This window comes from Plasmodium sp. gorilla clade G2 (genome assembly GCF_900097015.1).
Source record: "Plasmodium sp. gorilla clade G2 genome assembly, chromosome: 13".
NCBI classification, from domain to species: Eukaryota; Apicomplexa; class Aconoidasida; order Haemosporida; family Plasmodiidae; genus Plasmodium; species Plasmodium adleri (nom. inval.).
The window spans coordinates 2,620,521-2,643,228 of NC_041705.1; the positions used below are offsets into that span (position 1 = coordinate 2,620,521).

General features: G+C 16.6%; 4 protein-coding genes and 5 non-coding genes across 9 annotated transcripts; 5 read left to right on the plus strand and 4 right to left on the minus strand.

Moving 5' to 3' along the window:
• Nucleotides 1-721: 721 nt before the first annotated feature.
• PADL01_1368400 (conserved Plasmodium protein, unknown function) lies at nucleotides 722-4,214 on the plus strand (the record flags this gene model as incomplete). The annotated part of the gene is made up of 2 exons (XM_028684264.1): nucleotides 722-3,614; nucleotides 3,796-4,214. The coding sequence occupies 2 exons, from the start codon at nucleotides 722-724 to the stop codon at nucleotides 4,212-4,214; spliced, it is 3,312 nt and encodes a 1,103-aa protein (XP_028540359.1).
• Nucleotides 4,215-4,857: 643 nt separating this feature from the next.
• Nucleotides 4,858-7,527, minus strand: PADL01_1368500 (conserved Plasmodium protein, unknown function; the record flags this gene model as incomplete). Its single annotated transcript, XM_028684265.1, has 1 exon — nucleotides 4,858-7,527. One exon carries the CDS (start codon nucleotides 7,525-7,527, stop codon nucleotides 4,858-4,860), a length of 2,670 nt encoding a protein of 889 aa, XP_028540360.1.
• A 983-nt stretch (nucleotides 7,528-8,510) lies between these two features.
• On the minus strand, nucleotides 8,511-9,665 carry PADL01_1368600 (U2 small nuclear ribonucleoprotein A', putative; the record flags this gene model as incomplete). The annotated part of the gene is made up of 5 exons (XM_028684266.1): nucleotides 8,511-8,530; nucleotides 8,635-8,765; nucleotides 8,863-8,945; nucleotides 9,125-9,339; nucleotides 9,587-9,665. 5 exons carry the CDS (start codon nucleotides 9,663-9,665, stop codon nucleotides 8,511-8,513), a joined length of 528 nt encoding a protein of 175 aa, XP_028540361.1.
• A 1,283-nt stretch (nucleotides 9,666-10,948) lies between these two features.
• PADL01_1368700 lies at nucleotides 10,949-11,022 on the plus strand. Its single transcript has one exon. It is a non-coding gene; the product is annotated as a tRNA-Arg (tRNA).
• Nucleotides 11,023-11,704: 682 nt separating this feature from the next.
• Nucleotides 11,705-11,776, minus strand: PADL01_1368800. The gene has a single exon. It is a non-coding gene; the product is annotated as a tRNA-Trp (tRNA).
• Nucleotides 11,777-12,243: 467 nt separating this feature from the next.
• Nucleotides 12,244-12,317, plus strand: PADL01_1368900. The gene has a single exon. It is a non-coding gene; the product is annotated as a tRNA-Arg (tRNA).
• A 1,256-nt stretch (nucleotides 12,318-13,573) lies between these two features.
• PADL01_1369000 lies at nucleotides 13,574-13,645 on the minus strand. Its single transcript has one exon. It is a non-coding gene; the product is annotated as a tRNA-Cys (tRNA).
• A 514-nt stretch (nucleotides 13,646-14,159) lies between these two features.
• On the plus strand, nucleotides 14,160-14,230 carry PADL01_1369100. Its single transcript has one exon. It is a non-coding gene; the product is annotated as a tRNA-Gly (tRNA).
• Nucleotides 14,231-18,253: 4,023 nt separating this feature from the next.
• Nucleotides 18,254-19,153, plus strand: PADL01_1369200 (membrane associated histidine-rich protein; the record flags this gene model as incomplete). Its single annotated transcript, XM_028684267.1, has 2 exons — nucleotides 18,254-18,640; nucleotides 18,839-19,153. 2 exons carry the CDS (start codon nucleotides 18,254-18,256, stop codon nucleotides 19,151-19,153), a joined length of 702 nt encoding a protein of 233 aa, XP_028540362.1.
• Between the last annotated feature and the right edge of the window lie 3,555 nt (nucleotides 19,154-22,708).

The following is a 22,708-nucleotide window of genomic DNA, read 5'->3' on the forward strand; positions in this document are numbered from 1 at the left end:
ATACACGTACATAAATTTATTATTGTATATATATATAGAGGTAAAAAAAATAATATATATTTAAAATATGTATAAAATAATATAATATATATATATAATATAATTATGTACATATATAATTATTTATTTTATTATGAATAGTTGGAATTTTATTTCATACTTATTTTTCCAAACACAAATATTTTATTTCAATAGAATATAAATTTATATTTTTTTTTTTTTTTTTTTTTTAATTTTTTCTTGTTTTAAATTTAATAACTGTTTTTATATAAAATTCATAATATTATTTTTAAATTATATTATTGTGTTATATATATGTATATAATATTATTTAAAATTTTGACATTTAGATAATAATGTATTATATATATATATTTCATTTTGATATATTTTGAATAAATGTAATTATATTTAATATTATTATAAATGAGGACTTTTGTATATATAAATAAATATATATATATAGCATATTAATGAAATAGAAGGATTAAGAAACTCATACATACATATATACATACATATGTAATATATTTATAAATATATATATATTTTTGTATGTAGGTTTGATTAAAGTAATATATCAATATATATATATAATAATTTATTTATGGATTGTAGTTAGTTTCTTGTTTATTTTTATTGTACATTATTTCCTTTGACATATTTTTCCTTTATTTTATTATATATATATATTTATTTATACGACCTTATTGTTATAGCAATGGAAGATATCGAATTTCATTTTATTAAGAATGAAATAATAAAAATAGGAGATAAATTAATAGATAGTGAAGATATTTTTGAATTATGTAAGAAGATAAGTAAGAGTAAAACAAAACAATGTATTGACACGATACTAGAATGTATATTTTATATGCCTGTTAAGATAGGTATATATGCTACAATATTAGGTATAATTACGAAGAATAATGAGAAATTAAAATTAGATGTTGTTTTAAAATTAAATCATAATATTGAAGTATTTATTAAGGATAAACCATTACAATGTTTATTATGGTTTCGTTGTATAATATCGTTAAGTTGTTGTTATATATACGATTTTAAATATTGTTTAGATTTATTTCATAAATTGTATGAATTATGTATAGAATTATATAAAGAGAAGAAATATATTAAGGGTGATAATATTTTATATATGCTTTTAAGTAATTTTTTTTATATATCTAAAAATATATATGATGAAAACAAAGAAGTATTGGATAATTTATTAAATAATAGTTTTGAATTGATTGAAAAAAGACAAGAATGTATTGATAATATAGATATAGATAATAATGATGTAACAACTATAGAATATATTTATATTTATATTAATAGTATAATACATAGTGATAATTTTAATGATAGGTTATATTATTTAAAAAATGCTTTAAATAAATATTTAGAAAATAATTTGAAAAGTGTGGCAACACATAGATTTTATCAAAAGCAAATATTCCAAGAAGTATTTTTAAAAGAAAATAGTGAGTTAGATGATCACGTATGGAATATAGAAAGTATTACTACGAATATATTAGAGAGGAATAAATTAAGTGATCAAAATGATGGCGCCAAAAATGATGCAAATAATAATAATAATAACAATAGTGGAGACCCATCTGTGGGTAATTTAAAAACCAATCTAATAACATTACCTTCTATAATTGAAAAATGTATTAATGTTAATCATTTTATAAATTATGAATGTGTTGAATATATTAGTAGCTTACAAATTGATTTTAGAAAAAAGAAAAAAAAAACATATAAAAATATGCATGATATATGGTTAATACAAGAACATGTATTACATATATTAGAATTGTATAAAGATAGTGTTGAATTTAGTTCTAAAGTATTAGGAATATATGTACAACTACAAAGCAAATTATATAATAATATATTAATAGAATGTATTGTAAATAAATTATTATGTTCCTTTAACCAAAAGAATTATTATTTTTATATATCTTTAATTAATAGGTTATTATTAATAAATAAAAATTTAGGAACTGTTATTATTAGATGTATTAAGTATATTTTAAGGAGAGTAGGAACATTAGATAACGAGTCATTTTATTTATTCATGGAATTATGTTTATGCATGTTGACATTTTTTTCGTATGAACATAAATTATTGAAAAGTAAGGAAAATTTCTTTAAAAGAAAATATAAGGACATGAATAAAATTTTGAAGGTACAAGGGGAGAACATGCAAAATAATGTGGATGAAATAGCAGGAGGTGTAAATGAATCGGATGGGTTGAAGAATAAAAAAGGAAAAAAGAGAACTCGTGATGAGATTGAAGATAATGATAATATTGATGATAATAATGATGATGATAATAATGATGATAATAATGATGATAATAATGATGACAATAATAATGATAACAATAATAATGATAACAATAATAATGATAACAATAATAATGATGATGAATTAAATGAAAGTTCAGAGAAACAATTTCCATTCAATAGAAACAATAAAAAAAATGTTGTTATATTAAAAAAGAATGAACAAACCTTAAATGAATTAAAAATGTTAGATAGTAAAATTCCTTTTTGTATAGAAGCTGATGTAAAATATAATTCTGATGAATATAGTGATGATGAATATTTGTGTGAAGATAATAATAATAATAATAATAATGATGATGTTGATAATAATGATAAAGATGATTACACGTTTGAAGAAAGTGAAAATGATATTGTTGATAATAATAATGATTATATTTTTGATTATGAAACATTTAATGAGGAATTAGAAAAATTAGATTTATCAGAGAATTTAAAACAATTTACAAAATTAGTGTATTGTGTTGTTAAGAAGAAATATTTTAGAAAATGGAGTCGTAATTTTTATTTTAAATCTTGTTCGTTAGTTTATAAAAATGAGTTAGAGAATTTGATTCCTAGATGTATTATTAATTATTGTAATAATTTTAAATGTGTTAATGATAATAAACATGATGAATTTCATGAATATTTAATATTTAATAGTATGATAAAATATACATATGATGAAATAAATAATATACAAGATAGATCTTTACTTTTAAAAAAAAATGAGAATCATACAAAAGATGATGCAATTAAAAAATTTAATGAATCAATGAATATAATAATTCAAGGTTTTATGAACTTTTTAAATGGTAAATCATTTTTAAATAATGTTCCTTTATTTTTTGCTAACTTATCACAAAATATAATGAATATTATAACTAATATTTCGAATAATCATATAGATGGAAATATGTTTAATAGTTATGTATTTGAAAATGATTTTTTAAAAGATACTATTTCTTGGAATAGTTATGATTTATTTATACTTTTTTTTAAATCACTTATACTATTTGATTCTTCTAATGTTTCTTCATTAAAGCAAGCATTCAAAAATCATTCTATTATACTTCTTAATTACAAAGAAGCTCAAAATTTTTCGTCAGATGATGACAGGAGAGTATTTGAAATGGACCTAATTAATATTGTATATTCTCATTTTAATAACTCAGTACTCTTAAATATTGTAATAAGTTTGTTAATAGAAAACTTAATAGTGGATGAATTTTCTGTAGTGCATTTTGTTTTGGAAAAATTGGATGATGCCAATTTGGGTAAGTACAAATATATAATATAAAAGAGAATAAATATTTAGAAGGATATATATATGTATGTATTGAATTATTTTTCACTTGATTTTTTTTTTTTTATTTTATATAATACATCTTTTTTTTTTTGTTACATTTATAATATATTAATATATATATATATATATATATATTATTTATTTTTTAGATGAATATTATGTTGTGAGATTACTATATGAAGGAATTAATAATCTTATTATAATAAAAGAAGCTAACGATATTGAAAAAAATAAATTGAGAAGGAAACAAACGCGAAATGAAAATGAAGAACAAATAAATGAATTAGAGAATAAAAAGAATGAATTACTTCAGAAAATATTTCATTTGTGTAATAAATCTATTTTTATGTTATGTGATAAAATGATGAAATTAAAAACATCAAATAATTCATATATGAGTAAAGAATTATTAAAAGAATCTTTAGTATTTTTAAGGACGTATCTTTCATATATTGATGTTGATCAATTCTTACAATTGTGTCATGAAAATAATTTTGAATCGGAGTTATTAGAGCTTGCTACTATATTTAAGTATGCAAGTATAAAAAGTAAAAATAAAGAAAACTAAAACGATTATCATCAATATATATATATATATGTATGTATGTTTATATATATATATATATATATATTTTTATATGTGCCCAGTGAACGTAACGGTAGTTATTAATACTTGTTATACTTATAATTTAATAATGTCTAAATAGAAAAGAGAATTATTAAGGATATTTATATTTATAACTTAATAATTACACTTAATATGCCTTCTACAATGTTTATTTATATATATATATTTTTTTTATTTTATTTATTTTTTTAATTTTTTTATAATTTATAAATATCCATTCATTTATTTTTATAACATTGGTTATTAAATGACAAAATAATAAATATTTATAATAACTACTTAAAAGAAGAAAAAAGAAATTATAACGTTTTAATGGTTAAATTAAATAACTTGTGTTATTTAAATAATTAAAAAAAATAAAAAATAAATAAATGATAAGTAATTAAATAAAATAAAAATAACAAAAAAATTAAAAAAATAAAAAGGAAACATAAAAAAGTTATGGGACATAAAATGTTCAACTATTAATATATATATATATATATATATATATATCATATAATCATTGTATTTTTTTTTTCTTCTTTCTTTCCATTTTGATACCTTTGTCTAAACACATATGAGTATAAACAATTAATTGTCTTCATACATTACGATATATAAATTCTACCTTTTTGGGTGCATTGATTAATATATGTGTGTGTTCATATTTAAAGGCTAATGACAACTGAAGAATAAATGGAAAGATATCTTTTGGTATTTTATGATTTAAATAATATACATAATTTTTATCAATTTTAAAATGTTCATGAGTAGAATTTTTTTTAAAAATATTATTTAAAGAAATATGTTTAAATGTATCAACGGTATAGTTTGAATAATTATCTACATTTGATATTGAACTAATTTTTTCAATTGATATTTTATTTCTAATATTATTAACAAGAACATTAATATATTTTTGTTTAAATAATGTTTCATATTTGCTTTTTTTTTTCTTGTTATGTTTTTTAATATTAATTGGGTTTGTATCTACTGTATCATCCATATTATTATTGTACATGTTTTCTTGATTATTATTTAAATCATTTTCATTTGTGTCTTCTTCTAGTTTATCATATATGACTCCATAATTTTCCATATCATGGATTTCATCATTTATATCTAACTGCTCCAAAACTACATCATCATTTTGTATATTAATATCATCATTTTGTATATTCATATTATCATTTTGTATATTTTTATCATCATTTTGTATATTCATATCATCATTTTGTACTCCATTTTGATATGTACTTTTATCATATATATTAAAATTATATATATCTAAAGCACCACCATGTATATGATTATATATATCATACACATTATTTTTATGAATAAAGCTATGTTTTAAATTTGTTTGTATTGAGTTAAAGAATTCAAATAAATTTTGTTTATTATATGTTAATGAAAATATATCCATATGTGGAATATTTTTATAATAGATATTTTCATTTAACATAAGAGATAAAATTAATTCATAAAATTTAATTTCTTTTTCATGTGAATAGATCCACTTTTTCTTAATTTTTTTTTTTATATTTTTAGTTTTTCCAATTACTGTGCTATTACTTATTCGAACAAAGATAACATTTATATTTACTTTTGTTTTATTATTATCATCACCATTTTGATTGTTTATATCGTGATTAGAATTTGATATATTAATATCACCAACATCTATATCATTATGATTATTTTTTTTTAGTTTACTTTTTGTTTGATCTTTTTTTTTTGTTTGATCATCTATTTCTGTATCATTATTTGTATTTTGATTTATTATATCACTATTATCATCATTGTTTGAATAATTATAATAACGTTTATAATTATCCATATAAATATAGAAATCATTAAGTATATTATTAAAATCCTTTTTACTATTTAAACGAGTTTTATTTAATTTTTCTTCTTTGATAATTCTTTTACTTTCTTTTATAAGTTGTTCCTCTTTTTTAATTTGTTCTTCATCTTCATATTTTGAATATCCATGTAAAAAAAATTCTTCATCTAATTTTTTTTTTTCTTCTTCCATAATTTCTTGAAAGGTTTTTGTTTTTTTTTCTTCTGAGGTATTATCTGTGGGTAGCGTTCCTTCTTTATCTGTTCCTGAGTTTTCACTTTTTCCTTTATCATTTCCTTCAGAATTATCCTCTGCATTTGTATTATATTCTTCATTCAATAAACTTTCCATATCCATAACTTTATTACTTTCTAAATCTTTAATATACATCTGTTTAATTTGTTCAATATCTTTTATGCTTAAATCATTTTCATCACTATCTCCTTCTTGTTGATCATATTCATCTCCTTTTTTTTTCTTTCCTTTTTTATTTGAACCTATTTCTTGTTCGTCATCATCTAATTCACTTTCTTGTTTTTCTTCATCTTGCTTATGTAGGATTTCATAAAAGTTTATATTATTATAATTATTATTTAAAATATTATGGAAGGCATTATACAATGCCATGCACTCATATTTCCAATTACAGTAATATATAACAAAATAATATTCATTTGTTTTTTCATTTTTTATTTTAATTTTTTTAAAGAATTTTTCTTTATCCTCTTGTTCCATTTTAAACATATTTGCTAAATCTTCTCTTTGTATTTTGTCAGGAGTATTAAAGAATTTGAATTTATCTCCAAATCGGTGTATAAAGTTGGATATGAGTTTATGGTTTCTTTCTTTTTGGATGTGTGTCATGTTTTTTTCTGTATTATTTAAAACTGATATATCATGTTCTTTATCATTTTGATGTGATGAAATGATATTTTTATTTTCTTTTAACGCCTCCTTTTCAAGATATTCTTTATATAGTTTATTTTTAAATTGTTCATGTTTAAATAAATTAATTACAAAAAATATGTATGTAAGTAATTCGTGACTATATTTAAATTTTTCATAGGCATATCTTTTTTCTACATTTATAGGTATATTATTACTTATATATTCAAAATTATTATTAATAAAATCTTTGTTTTCTTGTTTAATCTTTTCATATTCTTCTTTTTCTTTTTTTATTTGTTCTCTAATTAATGCTTCTTTTTCTTCACTACTAATATTACTACTATTATCTATGTCCTTATTATATAATATACTTTTACATTTTTTATTTGTGTTATATTTATTTCGATTTAATATATTATTCCTTTTATTCGAATATAAAAATAAACTCCCTTTATTATTCCCATCATATATTCTGAAGCACATACTCAAATTATTTAATAGGGAAAAGAGCAAAGTAATTTTTAATATTATTTTCATGTTTTCCTCATCTTTCCCATTTATTCAAAATATAAATTTTAATATTACAAAATGGAAAAAAAAAAAAGAAAAAAGATGAAAAAAAATAATTTCCCTTAATAATATTTTTTTTTATTTTATTTATTTATTTTAAGTTCATAATAATTCTTTTGCGTTTATATTCTCGAAAGGTTAATTTATAACCAAAAAAAAAAAATTTTTTTTTTTTATCATTCCTATTACACATATGTAAAAATAAGAAAAAAAAAAAATATATGAAAATATAATTTTATGATATATTAGAATTTATATACAATTTTTGACATACATAATATATATATGTATATATTTTATTTTGAGTATCTATTTATTTTATTATATAATATTTAATATTTATTTAAATATAAATATATATATTATACATATATATATGTAATATCGCATGAGGCTAAGCCTAATATGATAATTCCAAATAATATATATAATAATTTTATAATATTATATATTTTTTTTTTGATTTATTTTTCATATTTTAAAATTTCTCATGTTTTATTATGTTTAAAAAAACAAAAATGAAAATATATATAAAAACAAATAACATTAAAATATAAAATTTTAATTTTTACAAAAAAAAAAGAATTTATATAAATATAAATATGTATATATATAAAATATATAAATATAGCACATAAAGTCAATATAAGAATATAAATTTCGTTAATAAAAAAATACATAAAAGTATTTTAAAAATTTTTTTGTATTTAACTTAATAAATATTTTGAACTATGTTCTTAGATGGTCTTAAATATATACATATATAGTGGACACAAATAAAAACAAATTATATATATTATATATATATGTATAATATAATTTATTTGAAATTTTTAATATATTAACTTGTTCATTCCTTCAAAAAATTTTTATAAAATAATAATCCACTTATTTTATAGACAAAAAAAAAAGAAAAGAAAATTAAAAAAATTATTAAATGAAAGTATAATTTAACTGGATTCTTCATTCTCTATAAAAATTAAAAAAAAAAAAAAAAAAAATTATATTTTTTTTATACAGTTTATATAAAATAAAAGGTACAAATATATATATATATATACATTTATATTTTACCATTATCATCTTCATTAAAATTTTCCATTGTAACATTTGCCAATTCTCTGTCCTTTGTTTTTATTTTTTCAAAATCTAAATATCTTAATGAGGGTATATTATATATTAAATATTCTCTATAATGTTCTAACCTGCAAAAAGAGTAATCATAATTATGTATATATGATAATATTATATATATATATATATATATATATGGACATATGTTTATTATATATATCTTATTACTTGCACACTGAATTTTCCAGTAGGCTCAACCTTATTAAATTCTTGGCTTTAAATAATGATTTAAGATCACTTAATTTTTCTAGCTATAAAAAATTAAGGAACATGAAAAAACATATATTTATATTAAATATAGGGGGATATATATTAAAAATAAATAAATTAATAAATACATAATAGTTAATTTTTTTTTTTTTTTTTCTATTGAGATATATTCATTTTTATGATAAGAAAAAAAATATATATATATATATATATTTGTTACCTTATTATTGGTAAGAACTAATGAATTTAAATTTGGTAAATTGTCGAATATGTCTCCATCAATTCTGGCTATTTTATTGTTGCATAATATTAATGTTTTTAATTTTTTTAAATATGGAATATTATTTAATTTGATTATTTCATTATCACTTAAGTCTATACATTCAAAATAATCTTTTGTTATACTTAAGTTTTCAATAACACTAATTTTATTACCTAATAGAATAAAAATATATGTTCACAATATGAAGAATATAAATAAATAAATAAATAAATAAATACACATATATATATATAATACTTGTGTGTAATGTTTTATTTTATTATTATTATTTTTTTTTGGAACCTATTATATAACACAATTTCCTTTATTAATAAAGTATATATACACACAATATATTTACATATATATAATATGTATAATATATATTTTATATAATTTACATATTTATTTATGTTTAACCTCTTAAAGATATAGTATTTTCAAGAACTGGATTTCTGGATTGTTCTGCTTCATTTATCATATCAATTGTTATCCTCATATTTACTTTCCTAATTATATTAATAATATCATTTAAAGAAATCAATATGAAGTTTTATTACTTCTCAAATTAAATATTACTATATTATTAAAAATTGTTCTTGTATTATATATACATTTATAAATATAAAAAAAAAAAAAGAGAAAACATGTAAATAAACATATATATTTATATATACATATATTATACGATAATATTTAAAAGATATTAAAGTTTATTATGAAAATAAATGTTTAATTAATCATATTCATCAAAAAAAGAATAATTAATATAATGAATCTGACACATTTTCAGCATTTTTTTTTTTTTTTTAAATAATGTTTCAATTATAAAATAAGAAATATGATAAGGGATAAATTAAAAAAAAAAAAAAAAAAATTGAATTTATGAAATATTATGAAAATATCAAATAAGATTAATGTATGATATAATATGAAAATACGAAATATCAAAATATGAAAGATATATAAATAGGTGATTTATATAAAATATACAATAACGTTAGTTCTTCAAAATATTGAGAAATTATATTATATATATATATATATATATATATATATATTATATATATTGTTATAAAGCATATTATATGATATTATTTAAAATGATGGAATAAAAGAATAATACCTTTATTAATTTTATATATAATTAAATGTAAGTATACTTTTTTGTAGTATAAAAATTATATAATAATTTATTAACATATATAAATGTACATTAAACAACACTGTACATAATATATTATTCACAGTTAATTATAGAAACCTCTCTTCGGTATATGTAAATATATACAATATATTGTAAATTTTTTTTTTTTTTTTTTTTTTTTTTTGTGTACTTTTATTAAAAAAAGAAAAGGAAAAATAAGAACAGATATAAATATAATTTTAAATAACACAAAATGTATTATATATATTATTTATATATATTTATGGAAATAATTTATTATTCTTTATTTTTAAGAATCCTATAAATGAAAATCACTTATTTTATTGCGACAAAATTTTACAAAATAAGTTTTTTTTTTTTTCCTTTTTTTTTTTTTATAAATATTATCCTTTTATTATATTTTTTTTTTTTTTTTCAAATACATATTAAAATAGAATAACATAAATTATATTAAAAATATTTGTATAAGGATAATGTTTTTTAAATTCACAATAAAAAAAAATATATAAGAAAATTGTATTATTTAATTTTTTTTTTTTTTAATTTATATATAAAGTATTATAATATGGCTTTCGTTTAATGTCATTAAGAATTTTAAAGAGAAAAAAAAATGAGGGCCGGTAGTTCAGTTGGATAGAATGCCCGACTACGGATCGGGAGGTCGTGGGTTCGACTCCTGCCCGGCCTAATTTTTTCGTTTCCTTTGAGAAGGAAAAAAAAAGTATGAATTTTTTAAAAAACATGTTTGTTTTTATTTTTTTTTTTATTAATATATTGTATTATTAGATATTATAAGAATGACTTTTTCTATATATTATTACTTAAAGAAATATATATATATATATATATATATATATATATATATATATATATAATTAAATAAAATAATGAAGAAAAAAAAAATGGTAAATTCATTAATAAGTTCATAGATATATTATTATATATATTTTTTTTTAATAAAATAAAAAAAGAATTGCCCTTATCTATATAATTTAATAATATATATCTTTATATTTTAATATGGAAATATTTATTTATTATTTTATCTTTTCTGAATAATGTTTTAAATATATGAATTCATTTTAAAGTAATTAAAATATAAAATATATATTATAATTCCACTCTGTAATATACATATATTTTAATAGGGTCATATGATTTTTTATTATACATGGAATATATAAATTGGTATATATATTTTTTTTTTTCTTTACATTTGGAAAAATCATATATAATATAATATATTTATTTCCAATAAATTAAATTATGTATTTTTAAAAGATATAGAAATTATATACATTGTATATTATATATATATACATATATATTTTTTATATGTTATAAGAGTTTTTTTCCTCCTATTAATTTATTGAGCCCAGAGGGATTCGAACCCCCAGCCTTCTGATCTGGAGTCAGACGCGCTACCGTTGCGCCATAGGCCCAATATTATTTATATGTTGTAATTCTTTCCTCTTCAATTTTATGAATAAAAAAAAAAAATACATATATTATATATATTATATACAAAACTCTATATAAATTGATACTATTTTTTGTTTTTCTATTTTATAAGTATAAAATTAAAAAAATAAATTTATTATATTCAATGCATATATTATTTTACTTTTATATTTTTTAATTATACATATGGAAAATGCGAAAAAAGAAAAAAAACATTTTATATATGAAAAATTAATTTTATTTTTTGAAAAAATAAACTTTTCATAAAAAAAATATAGTAAAATTCAGATATTTTAAAATAATATAAAAATATATACTTATATTTTTTTAAATAAAATATACGAAATATTTTGTTCAAATATATAAATATATATATGTATATTATATAGATATGTATATATCCATATTAAATTTTAATCAAATTATATTTTTAAACTTTAACTAATTAGCACCAGTGGCGTAATTGGATAGCGCAATGCCTTCCTAAGGCAAAGGTTATGGGTTCGAGTCCCATCTGGTGTATATATTATGAAATTTTCAATTATTTATATATAAACAAATAAAAATAATAATATTATTCTACAATATATAGAAAGTATATAAAAAGAAAAAAAACTTTTTAAATTTGTTTTTTATAAAAAATGTTTAATATATATATAAAGAATTGAAAAAAGTAATAATTTTAATATTACAAATAGGAAATATTTTATTGTAATATAATTTAAGAATATACATATATAATATATATATATTAATAAAAATAAATAATTATTATTTATAATAAATAAATATATGATTTATAATATCATATTTTACTTAAATTTTTTTTTAATTACTTATATGGAATGAATCAAAGTTAATTTTTCTTGTGTTCAAATAGGTTATTTTTTAATATATGAATAAGCACAAAATGTTCCTCTTAATATTAGAAAATTAAAAAATATTACTTAACAAAAGATATAACTTTTATAGGTCTACCAATTATATATATATATATATATAGTAATAATTTAATATATTTATTAAAGGTAAGTAGTTGTTAATTCTATGGAAAATTATTATATTTTACAAAAAATTAAGACGCTATTATGATATAGATGGACTTAATAGGATTATATATTTAAAATATAGAAACACATCAATCATAGTTGTTTAAATATCATATGAATTTTTTTTTTTTTTTACTATTTTGTATATAATATATTTATTAAAACTTATAAAATTTTACAGTAATATACATGATGAAAGTATACGTATTAGAATATATTTAATTATTGTCTTTTAAATATGAAGATTAAAAAAAAAAAAGGTATTATATTTTAGTATCCTTTTAATAAACCTAATTATGTTTTATGAAAATTATAATAAAATTGTAAAAATAGTATATTCATACCTACATGTTTAATAATTTTGTTTACAGAAAATGCAATATATTCTTATTTCTACATCATAATTGTAATAATGTATTAATTATATTAAATATATATATATATATATATATATATTAGTTTTATAATATTAAATATTTCTACAAAGATTAAAAATATAACCAAGCATAAATTATAATTACATTATTATATATTTATATATATGTATTATTTTTAAATATAAATAAATTAAGTAGATGGTATATCTTTTTAAAAGTACAATATTATTATATATATGTATATATAATTTTTTTTTCCCTTTAATATATAAATATATATTACATTTATATATAACACAATATATATATTAATATTTTAATTTAAAAAAAAAATTAATGAAAAAAAAAAAAAAGGGCGCGCACGGATTTGAACCATGGACCCGCTGATCTGCAGTCAGCTGCTCTACCGCTGAGCTACACGCCCATTCATTATGAATTGTAAAAATGAAAATAATATTTAATAAAAAATATATATAAATAGGTAATAATAATAATATATATATTTTTTAACATAGGAATTTATGTTCTAATATTTTAATATTAAAAAAAAAAAAAGAAAATAATAATAATAAAATACAGGAAAAATAATTGTACTTTATATCTTATTTAAAGCAATATTTTTTTAGGCTTATATATTATTTATAAAAAATATTAATATAATATTGGATCAGAATGAGTGGTCACATAGTAGAAAAAAAAATAAATAAATAAATAAATAAATAAATAAATAAAAATTTAAGAAATTAAAAGAAGTTAAAAGAAATGCTTGTACTTTTTTTTTATAATTATATTTAGTTTTTTTCTCATTTGTACGTATAATGAACTTCGTATAATTTTAAGATATAAAAATAGTAATATATTTTATACGTACAATATTTAAGAAGTTACTTATTTTTTTTTTTTTAATAATAAATAGATATATGAAACATATTATTTGAGCATCTGTGGTCTAGTGGTAGAATACTTCGTTGCCATCGAAGTGACCCGGGTTCGATTCCCGGCAGATGCAAATTGCATATCTTATTTATTTTTATATTTATATAATATATAAATATATTTAATTTTTATTAATTATATATATTATATATATATATATATATATATATATATATATATTATATAAAGAAAAAATATTTCTACCATTTTATTTATATATAATTTCTTGTTTTTTATTATTTTTTAAAATATATATATATATAATTAATATATGTAAATTCCATATAAATAATAAAGTATAAAAATAAAATAAAAAATTGTTCCTATTTCCTATATTTTATATAATTAAATATAATTTATTCTAATATAGAATCATAAAGCTATTTAGAAAAATACGTATTAATAATTTTTACTTCAATAATATTTAAAATTTATAATTGTAATATTTAAATATATAAATAACATACCTTTTTAATTCCTTAGAATTTTAATTAATATATTTATTTATTCGTTTATATAATTTTAACAGATATATATATATATATATATATTATTTAATATTAAATAAGACTATTTTTAATTCATCATTTTCAAAAAAAAATAAATGAATTTAAATATGAAAAGTCATACAATTTTGATAATATATATTGTATTTTATATATGAAGGCATTAAAATATAACAAAATCATGAAAATGTATTTATTTTGTTATTATAATATTTATATTTTTTTTTTTTTTTGTATGTGGTTATATACCTTTATATATTTGAATTTTATAAAGATATGATATAATAAAATATTTCAAGCTGTTTTCTTTTATTTTTGGTTTTCATCAATATAGAGGAACTATGTAATAAAATCTTAAACTATTGATAAGGTAATATATATATATATATATATATATATATATATATATATATAAGAAATTTGTTTTTTTTTTCGTGTAGAAATAATAATTTTGTCTTAGTATATTATAACAAATGTGTTAATAATAATATATTGGTCATATATTAAATGTATAAAATGAAAAAAGTATGTTATAAATGATATAATGCATTTTAAATATATATATATATTTATATATTTATATATCAATTTTAAAATTTCAATTCTTATAATTGACAATTATTGAAAAAAAAATTAAAAACTTTACTCTAACTCATGAATTGTATTATCTTCATTTAAAAACGTTAGAATTATTAAAAAGGGAAATATATATAAATTATTATCTTCATAAAGATGTTGAAAGACATACATGTGTTAAAGAAGAAAACTCTGAAAAAGTAGAAAAATCTTATAGATAATGCATTATACATTTTTTCCCCCCGCCCTTTTTTTATAGAACATTTAATATAAATATATCTATATATAAACCTAATTTATATAACCATACTTTTCTTTAAATATAATTGTATAAATACAAAGAAATTGTATTGTTTTTTTGTATTTATATATTTATCATTTATATTTATAGTTTCAAAAATTGAACTTTCAAAATTTAATGAATAGCATATATGTATATATTTTATTATGAACAAATAGTGTATATACATTATTTATAAAACATGTAGGTGTCCTAAATTATGGGATATTTTTATATGAATTAAACATTAATACAATTATTGAAATATTTAATATATATTAAACATAGAGATATAATATTTATTTAATTTATCAGTTATTACATTATTTAAATTATAAATAAATAAATAAATACATATATATATATATATATATATATATATATTCTTTTACATTTAATTCATGTTTTTAAAATAAAATAAGAATAAAAAATAAATATATATTAAATATATTATTTAAAAAAATATAATATTATAAATATTCAGTTTTTTATAAAATTATTTTTTTCGGGATATAATAAAAATAATATATAATAATATATAATATATATATATTTTATATATGTTCCTAAAAAAAAAGAATAATATCATATTTTATTATATATATATATATATATATATATATATATAATATAATATAAAAATTTTTATTGTATATGCTTTTTCTTATTTTTTAAATTTTATATAAAATTATATAACCTCCTAATTATATATTATAATCCGTGTATTATTTAAGAAAATATAAAAATTACATATGTCACATATTATTTTATATATATTATGTAAAAATGTAATAAAAAAAAAATATTATTTTTTTATATAAAGTCCTTATTTCTATACTAATCCTCCATGAATGTGATTTATATATATGAAAAAAAATAAAAGAGGAAAAAAAAGTATCAAAAAATATTTATATTAATATATGTTTTATGCATATATAAAATAATATTACAAATATATTATATTAATATATTATATATATTATAATATATATATTATTATTATATGTTGATATTAAAATATATACAAAATAGGAAAAGTACAGCTAAAATTGCTAAATTGCATTTGTACTCAAAAAAATTGTATACATACAAATATACGTATACTCCTTAGAATAAAAAAAAAATACAAAAATACAAAAAATGAAAATATAAAATATCATATAATTTCTGGTAATCTTTTTAATAATTAAAATATTTTATATTGAAGTGTATGCTTATATATTTATAATAAATTTTGTACTTTTTTTTTTATATTTTTTTTTAAATTAAAAAAAAAGTATACCATCCATTTATTATATTATTTATTTATAATGTAACGTAAATAAATATATTATATATATAGAGATTATCCACAAATCCGTGGTATTTTATATATATATATATATATATATTATATATAATACGTATTTTTTCTTTAACAGTTTTTGTATAAATTAAAAATATTAAATTATTTAAAAAAAAAAAAATAATAAAAAAATAATATTTTTAATAATATTCTAAAAATTATATTTTTAATAGTATTTTAAAGAAATACATTTAAAAAATTTTTTTTTCTTTTTTTTTCCCTCGTCCATGAAATTAAAAAAAATTATTTTCACATGTAAATTATTTTAAAATTATTTTTATATTTTATTTCTATATTTTTGTTATTCTTCATATATTTATATTTTTTTGATTCATGAAATTAACCATATTCTATATTCTATATTGTATATATATTATATATATATAATTTTTTATATTATAAAATATATATTTTTTACAGAAAATATGTATTCCATTTTTTTTCTTTGTGAAGAATATATAGGGCATATTTTAATAAAAAGAAATACAAAAAAAAATATATAATGTAGAAAATAATAATAATATAAAAATAATATGTAAATTTTATAAATATTTAAATAGAAATTTATGTATCTTTTTATAATGTTACATTTTGTTGTATTTATATTTATATATATATATATTATAATAATTTAAACATTTCTATGATAAATAAGAAAATAATATATATTTTTTTATATTTCTGTTTATTTTTTGTTTTTTTTTTTTTTTTTCCTAATTTAATATTTTATTGTATTGGAAAACAGCTTTTGTAGTATTTTTTTTTTTTTGAATTTATAATTATTAAAAATATATATATTATATAATATAAACCTGATTTATTTATTTAGTGTTATTTTTTATTTTATTTTTTTTATTTATTTCTTTTGTTCCAAAAATTACATGTTTTTAGTATCATCTGTAATTTTTTTTGAGAATACGTTGTTCAAGAAAAAAATACTTTTGTGAAAACATATATTTTTATTTTATTTATTGCTTTTAATTGTATTATATATTGAAGGAAAATATATTTATATATTTATATATATTTATTTATTTATTTTTTTACATTTTCATTCCCATTGTTGAAATTTGATTGGAATTTTGTTTTTTCTTTTTATATTTTGAAAAATAATATATATGTTATTATTACAAAAAAAAAAAAATTTTATATGAATTGTAATAGACTTATCTCTTTTATAATATCAGCTTACATTTATTTTTTTAAATTTTTTGTTTTGGAAATTTAGCTTTTTGTTTTTTTTTTTTTTTTTATTATTTAGTTATATATAGAAATATATATATTTTGTTGTTATTTTTTTTTTTTCTCTCTCTCTCTCTCTCTATATATATATATATATATAAATTAGTGTACCTTTTATATAAAATTTTTATTTTGTAATACCTAAAAATGGCAGAGCAAGTACCAGTTCAACCAGAAAGTGTTCCTACAGTTGGAGCAGCTCCTCATCCAGATATGCCTCAAGAAGGTATGGAAGTTCCATTTGGATTTTTTGATAAAAATACTTTAAAGAAGTTGATGTTTATATTTATGAGGGATGTTGATAACTATGCAAGAAATTGGTTTACTAATTTTATGCATGCACAAACAGAAGATGATGAGGATGATCATGATGGAAAACATGGATATATGTTACATCATAAGAAAACATGGTTTGAACAATTTAAGGCTTCCCTTTCTGAAGCATTAGATGGAAAGAATAGTGTATTCTTATTGTTATTTTTGTTTTTTGGATTTGTATTTTGCCTTTTATATCATGCCTTCTTATATCATTCAGTAAGTTCATTATAAAATATAAAAATATTTGTACATTATATGTATGTGTATTTGTATATATATATATATATATATATATAATCATACAATTTTGAAATATAATAATATTATTACTTCAAGTGATACATTTTTAAATATGTTTCTATAATTATATATAAACACAACTTAATTATTTTTTCTATTATTTTTTTATTACAGATCAAGAGTGAACATAAAGCCAAGAAGTTACATTTAGAACAAGAAGAGAATGATGACGATTATCATCATCATCACCACCATGGACCCCCTTTCTACCCATTTTTTGAACCAGATTTTTCTCACGATCACGAGCATGAACACGCACATGAACACGCACATGAACATGGACACGATCACGGACATGATCATGGACATGATCACGGACATGAACATGGAGCACATGAATGTACATGCAAAAATAAGGGGAATAAAAAACCAGGAGAATTATGTGATTGCCAAAAAGCAAAATTAGAACAACAAAAATCAGAGAAATAAATGATTTATAAGAATCTTATATGGTGATAAAAAAAAAAAAAAAATAAAATAACATATAACAATAAAAATAAAAATAAAAATTTATATTTAGGAATTTATTACAAGTAAATATTTATATTTCAAAATGAGGAGAGAAAAGGAAAGAAATTATGTATATGAATTGAAGATAACACCAAATTATATAATATTTAGGAAATGAAATATAAATAATATATATTTATATATGTCTGTATTTCATTAATGATTAATATAAAATAAGTTTCATAAATTATTTAAACATGTATAATAATGTTACTTTTATTTTTCTTATTTTATATTAATAAAAATTAAAGAAAAGAAATAAATAAATATATATAACAAATAATTGTATTATCTATATGGATATATATATATATATAAGGAGGAAATTATAAATGATTATGAGTTTATTAATTTTTTTTTTTTTTTTTTTTTTTTTTTTTTTAAATTTATACTGAAATTGTTTTAAGGATATTCATTTTCTTTTTATTATTTATATGATTATATATTTCATTATCTACTCATGATGTGTTTTTATTTTGTATTTTTATTTTGTTTCATATATTTTCTTTCTTTTTTTTTCTTTTCCTTAATTTGTTGCATAATAAAAGTATTACTATTATTATATATATATATATACATAAATATTTCATATATATATTTATTTTCTTTTACACAATATATATTATTTTATTGTTATTGATCATTATATATAAGAGTGTGTGCTACTTTTTAAAAAATTTATTAATAAATTTATATATATTATTATTCAATTTTTTTTTTTTTTTTTTACACAGTGTAATATATATATGTATATATAATAATTTTATTAATCGTTTTTATGTACTTCAAATGTGCGATATATAAAATTTAATTTATTGTATATAATGATTTATATTATTTTAAAAACCTTTAACTTAATAAATGAAAAACCAAAAAAAAATAATTTTTTTTTTTTATTTATTCTTAATATTACTACAATACTATATTAATGTTATAATTGAGTTTAACATATATATTATGTATCTATCTATATATATATATATATATATATATATATATATATTTTCTTAACATATAAGAATAAATATAAACATAGTAGTCAAAAAAGAAATTATAATAGAAAAAAATAAAGTTTTTTTTTTTTTTTTTCTCATAAATGAAATAATTAAGTAATACTATGGGATTCAAAATAAATATCAATTTATATATAGTGGTTCTTAACACATTATAGTGTCCTATTATATTATATATATATAATATATATTTATATAAACCGTTCTAATATTAAAATTATTATTTCATTTTATGATTATAAGGTTATATATTATTTAATTTTGTTCTTTGCAATTATTTAATAATAAATTCAAATATTATATAATATATATGTATTAATTTATAAAATGGTATTTATTACTTTTCATAAATTTTTGTTCAGTAGTTTAAGTTTTTGAGTTCAATGGTATATTCCACTTAATTTTTAAGCTATACTATATGTTCATATATATATATATATATATATATTATATGTGCGTAATATTCTTTATTTTGAGCTTATATAAAGGTGTTATCGAAAGTAAAATTAAATAAAAAATGAAATATAAATTATGAAACATACTATATAATTTTTTTTTTTTTTTTTTTTTTTTATAAGATTATTTATTCTTCTCATTATTTATATTATATTATTCTTAAATTTTTGAAAAAAATAATGTTCCATATGGAAAAGTATATATTTTTATGATAAAATAGTATAATAAATAAAATAAAGTATCTTTTGTCATTTTTTATTTATTAGTTTTTATTATGCATAATTAAAAAAATAAATTAATATATAATATTTTACAAAATTAAAAATATATATATATATATATATATATATATGTATATATGTATATTCACATATATGTAATTAATAGGGGTTGCTATTTTTTTCATATGAATAAAAGTAGCTAGCTAAAATGTAAAAAATAAAAAGAAAAATTTTTCAGAGTTCAAAGCATTTTGGCTAACTAGCTATAATATGAAGTAGAGTATAATATAAAATGTTTATTTTTACAAATATTCTCCTTGTCGAAATACTTGTGGATTAATATAAGAGATAAAGATTTATTACGTGAATATATTAATTATATACATATATAAAGTAATATTTATCAAAATTAGTAGCAATATGGATATTATGATAATTATGGAAATAATATATTAAATGGAAAGATACAATTTTTCAATATGAATTCCTTAATAAAGTTAAAGATATTAAAAGAAAAGTGTATAATAAGCATACACACACATATGTATATATATATATATATATATATATATATATATATATTTCATAATATTATTTAGAAGAAATGTTTATTTATTATGTAAGTGACGCAATTAATGAAGAATATATAGTTACTATGTTTTCTTGAGAGGTTCAAAAGAATACATTCATAAATAAAATACTTATGAATAGAATACTCTGTTATTTCAGTTCTTAAAATTCTTTAAATTTAAGATTCTTATTGTTTAATTTTAAAAATTCATCTTATATAATCACGTACACATGGAGACTTTTCTTTCAAAAGAATGGAGATAATACTGTTATGTTAGCTCCATAGTAAGTTCAATCATTTCATTTCTCTATTAAAATAATATTAAACGTTTGACGTTTTAAATGATACTTTAAATTTTATATAATGAATTTGTTCTTAATTTTGAAGAAATTGTTTTTAATTAACTTATATCACAAATTTTTATTTAAGGGATAATAAGGAAATGGATTTTTTTTTTTTTTTAATAGTGTATGATATTAAATAAAAAATTACAAAACATCATATTAAATATATAAAATATATAAATTATATGAAAATTTTTTTAAATTAATATGTAAACGGGGAAAAAGTATATTGTATGTTGTTTATGTTTATTTAAAAAGAGAAATGAAAAAGGAAAAGTGATTTAAAAATTATCAAGTATTTTCATATTTTTTGGATTAACTATTTATATTTTCTTAAATATATATATATATATATATATATATATATATATATATATATATATTATACTTAATAATGATGCTATATTTATTTTGAAAAAAGTACAAGCATATATATAAGGTAATAGGTTATAAAAGGATGAATATAAATATAAGGATTAATATATATTTATTAATTTTTGAAAATGAATGGGATTATATGATTAAATATTTTAAATTAAATATTTCAAGTTAAGTATTTTTATATTATTAATATGTAAATATATATATATATATATATATATATATGGGCATTCAAATTTTATATTATAATGCATATATCACGTCATAAAATTTTCGTGCATATATGTTAACATGAACATACATTTAAAAATATGTTTCATCATGAATTAATTTACTAAAAAATCATTAGTTAGAAAAAATAATATCGAATTTTTAAATAAATAAACATGATTGGTGCTGTGCATCGCTTCATGAAGAAAGAGGAGAAATATCACGAATAAATCCAGTTAGTGTGTTTCGATAAAGTATTATAATATATAATAAAAAAA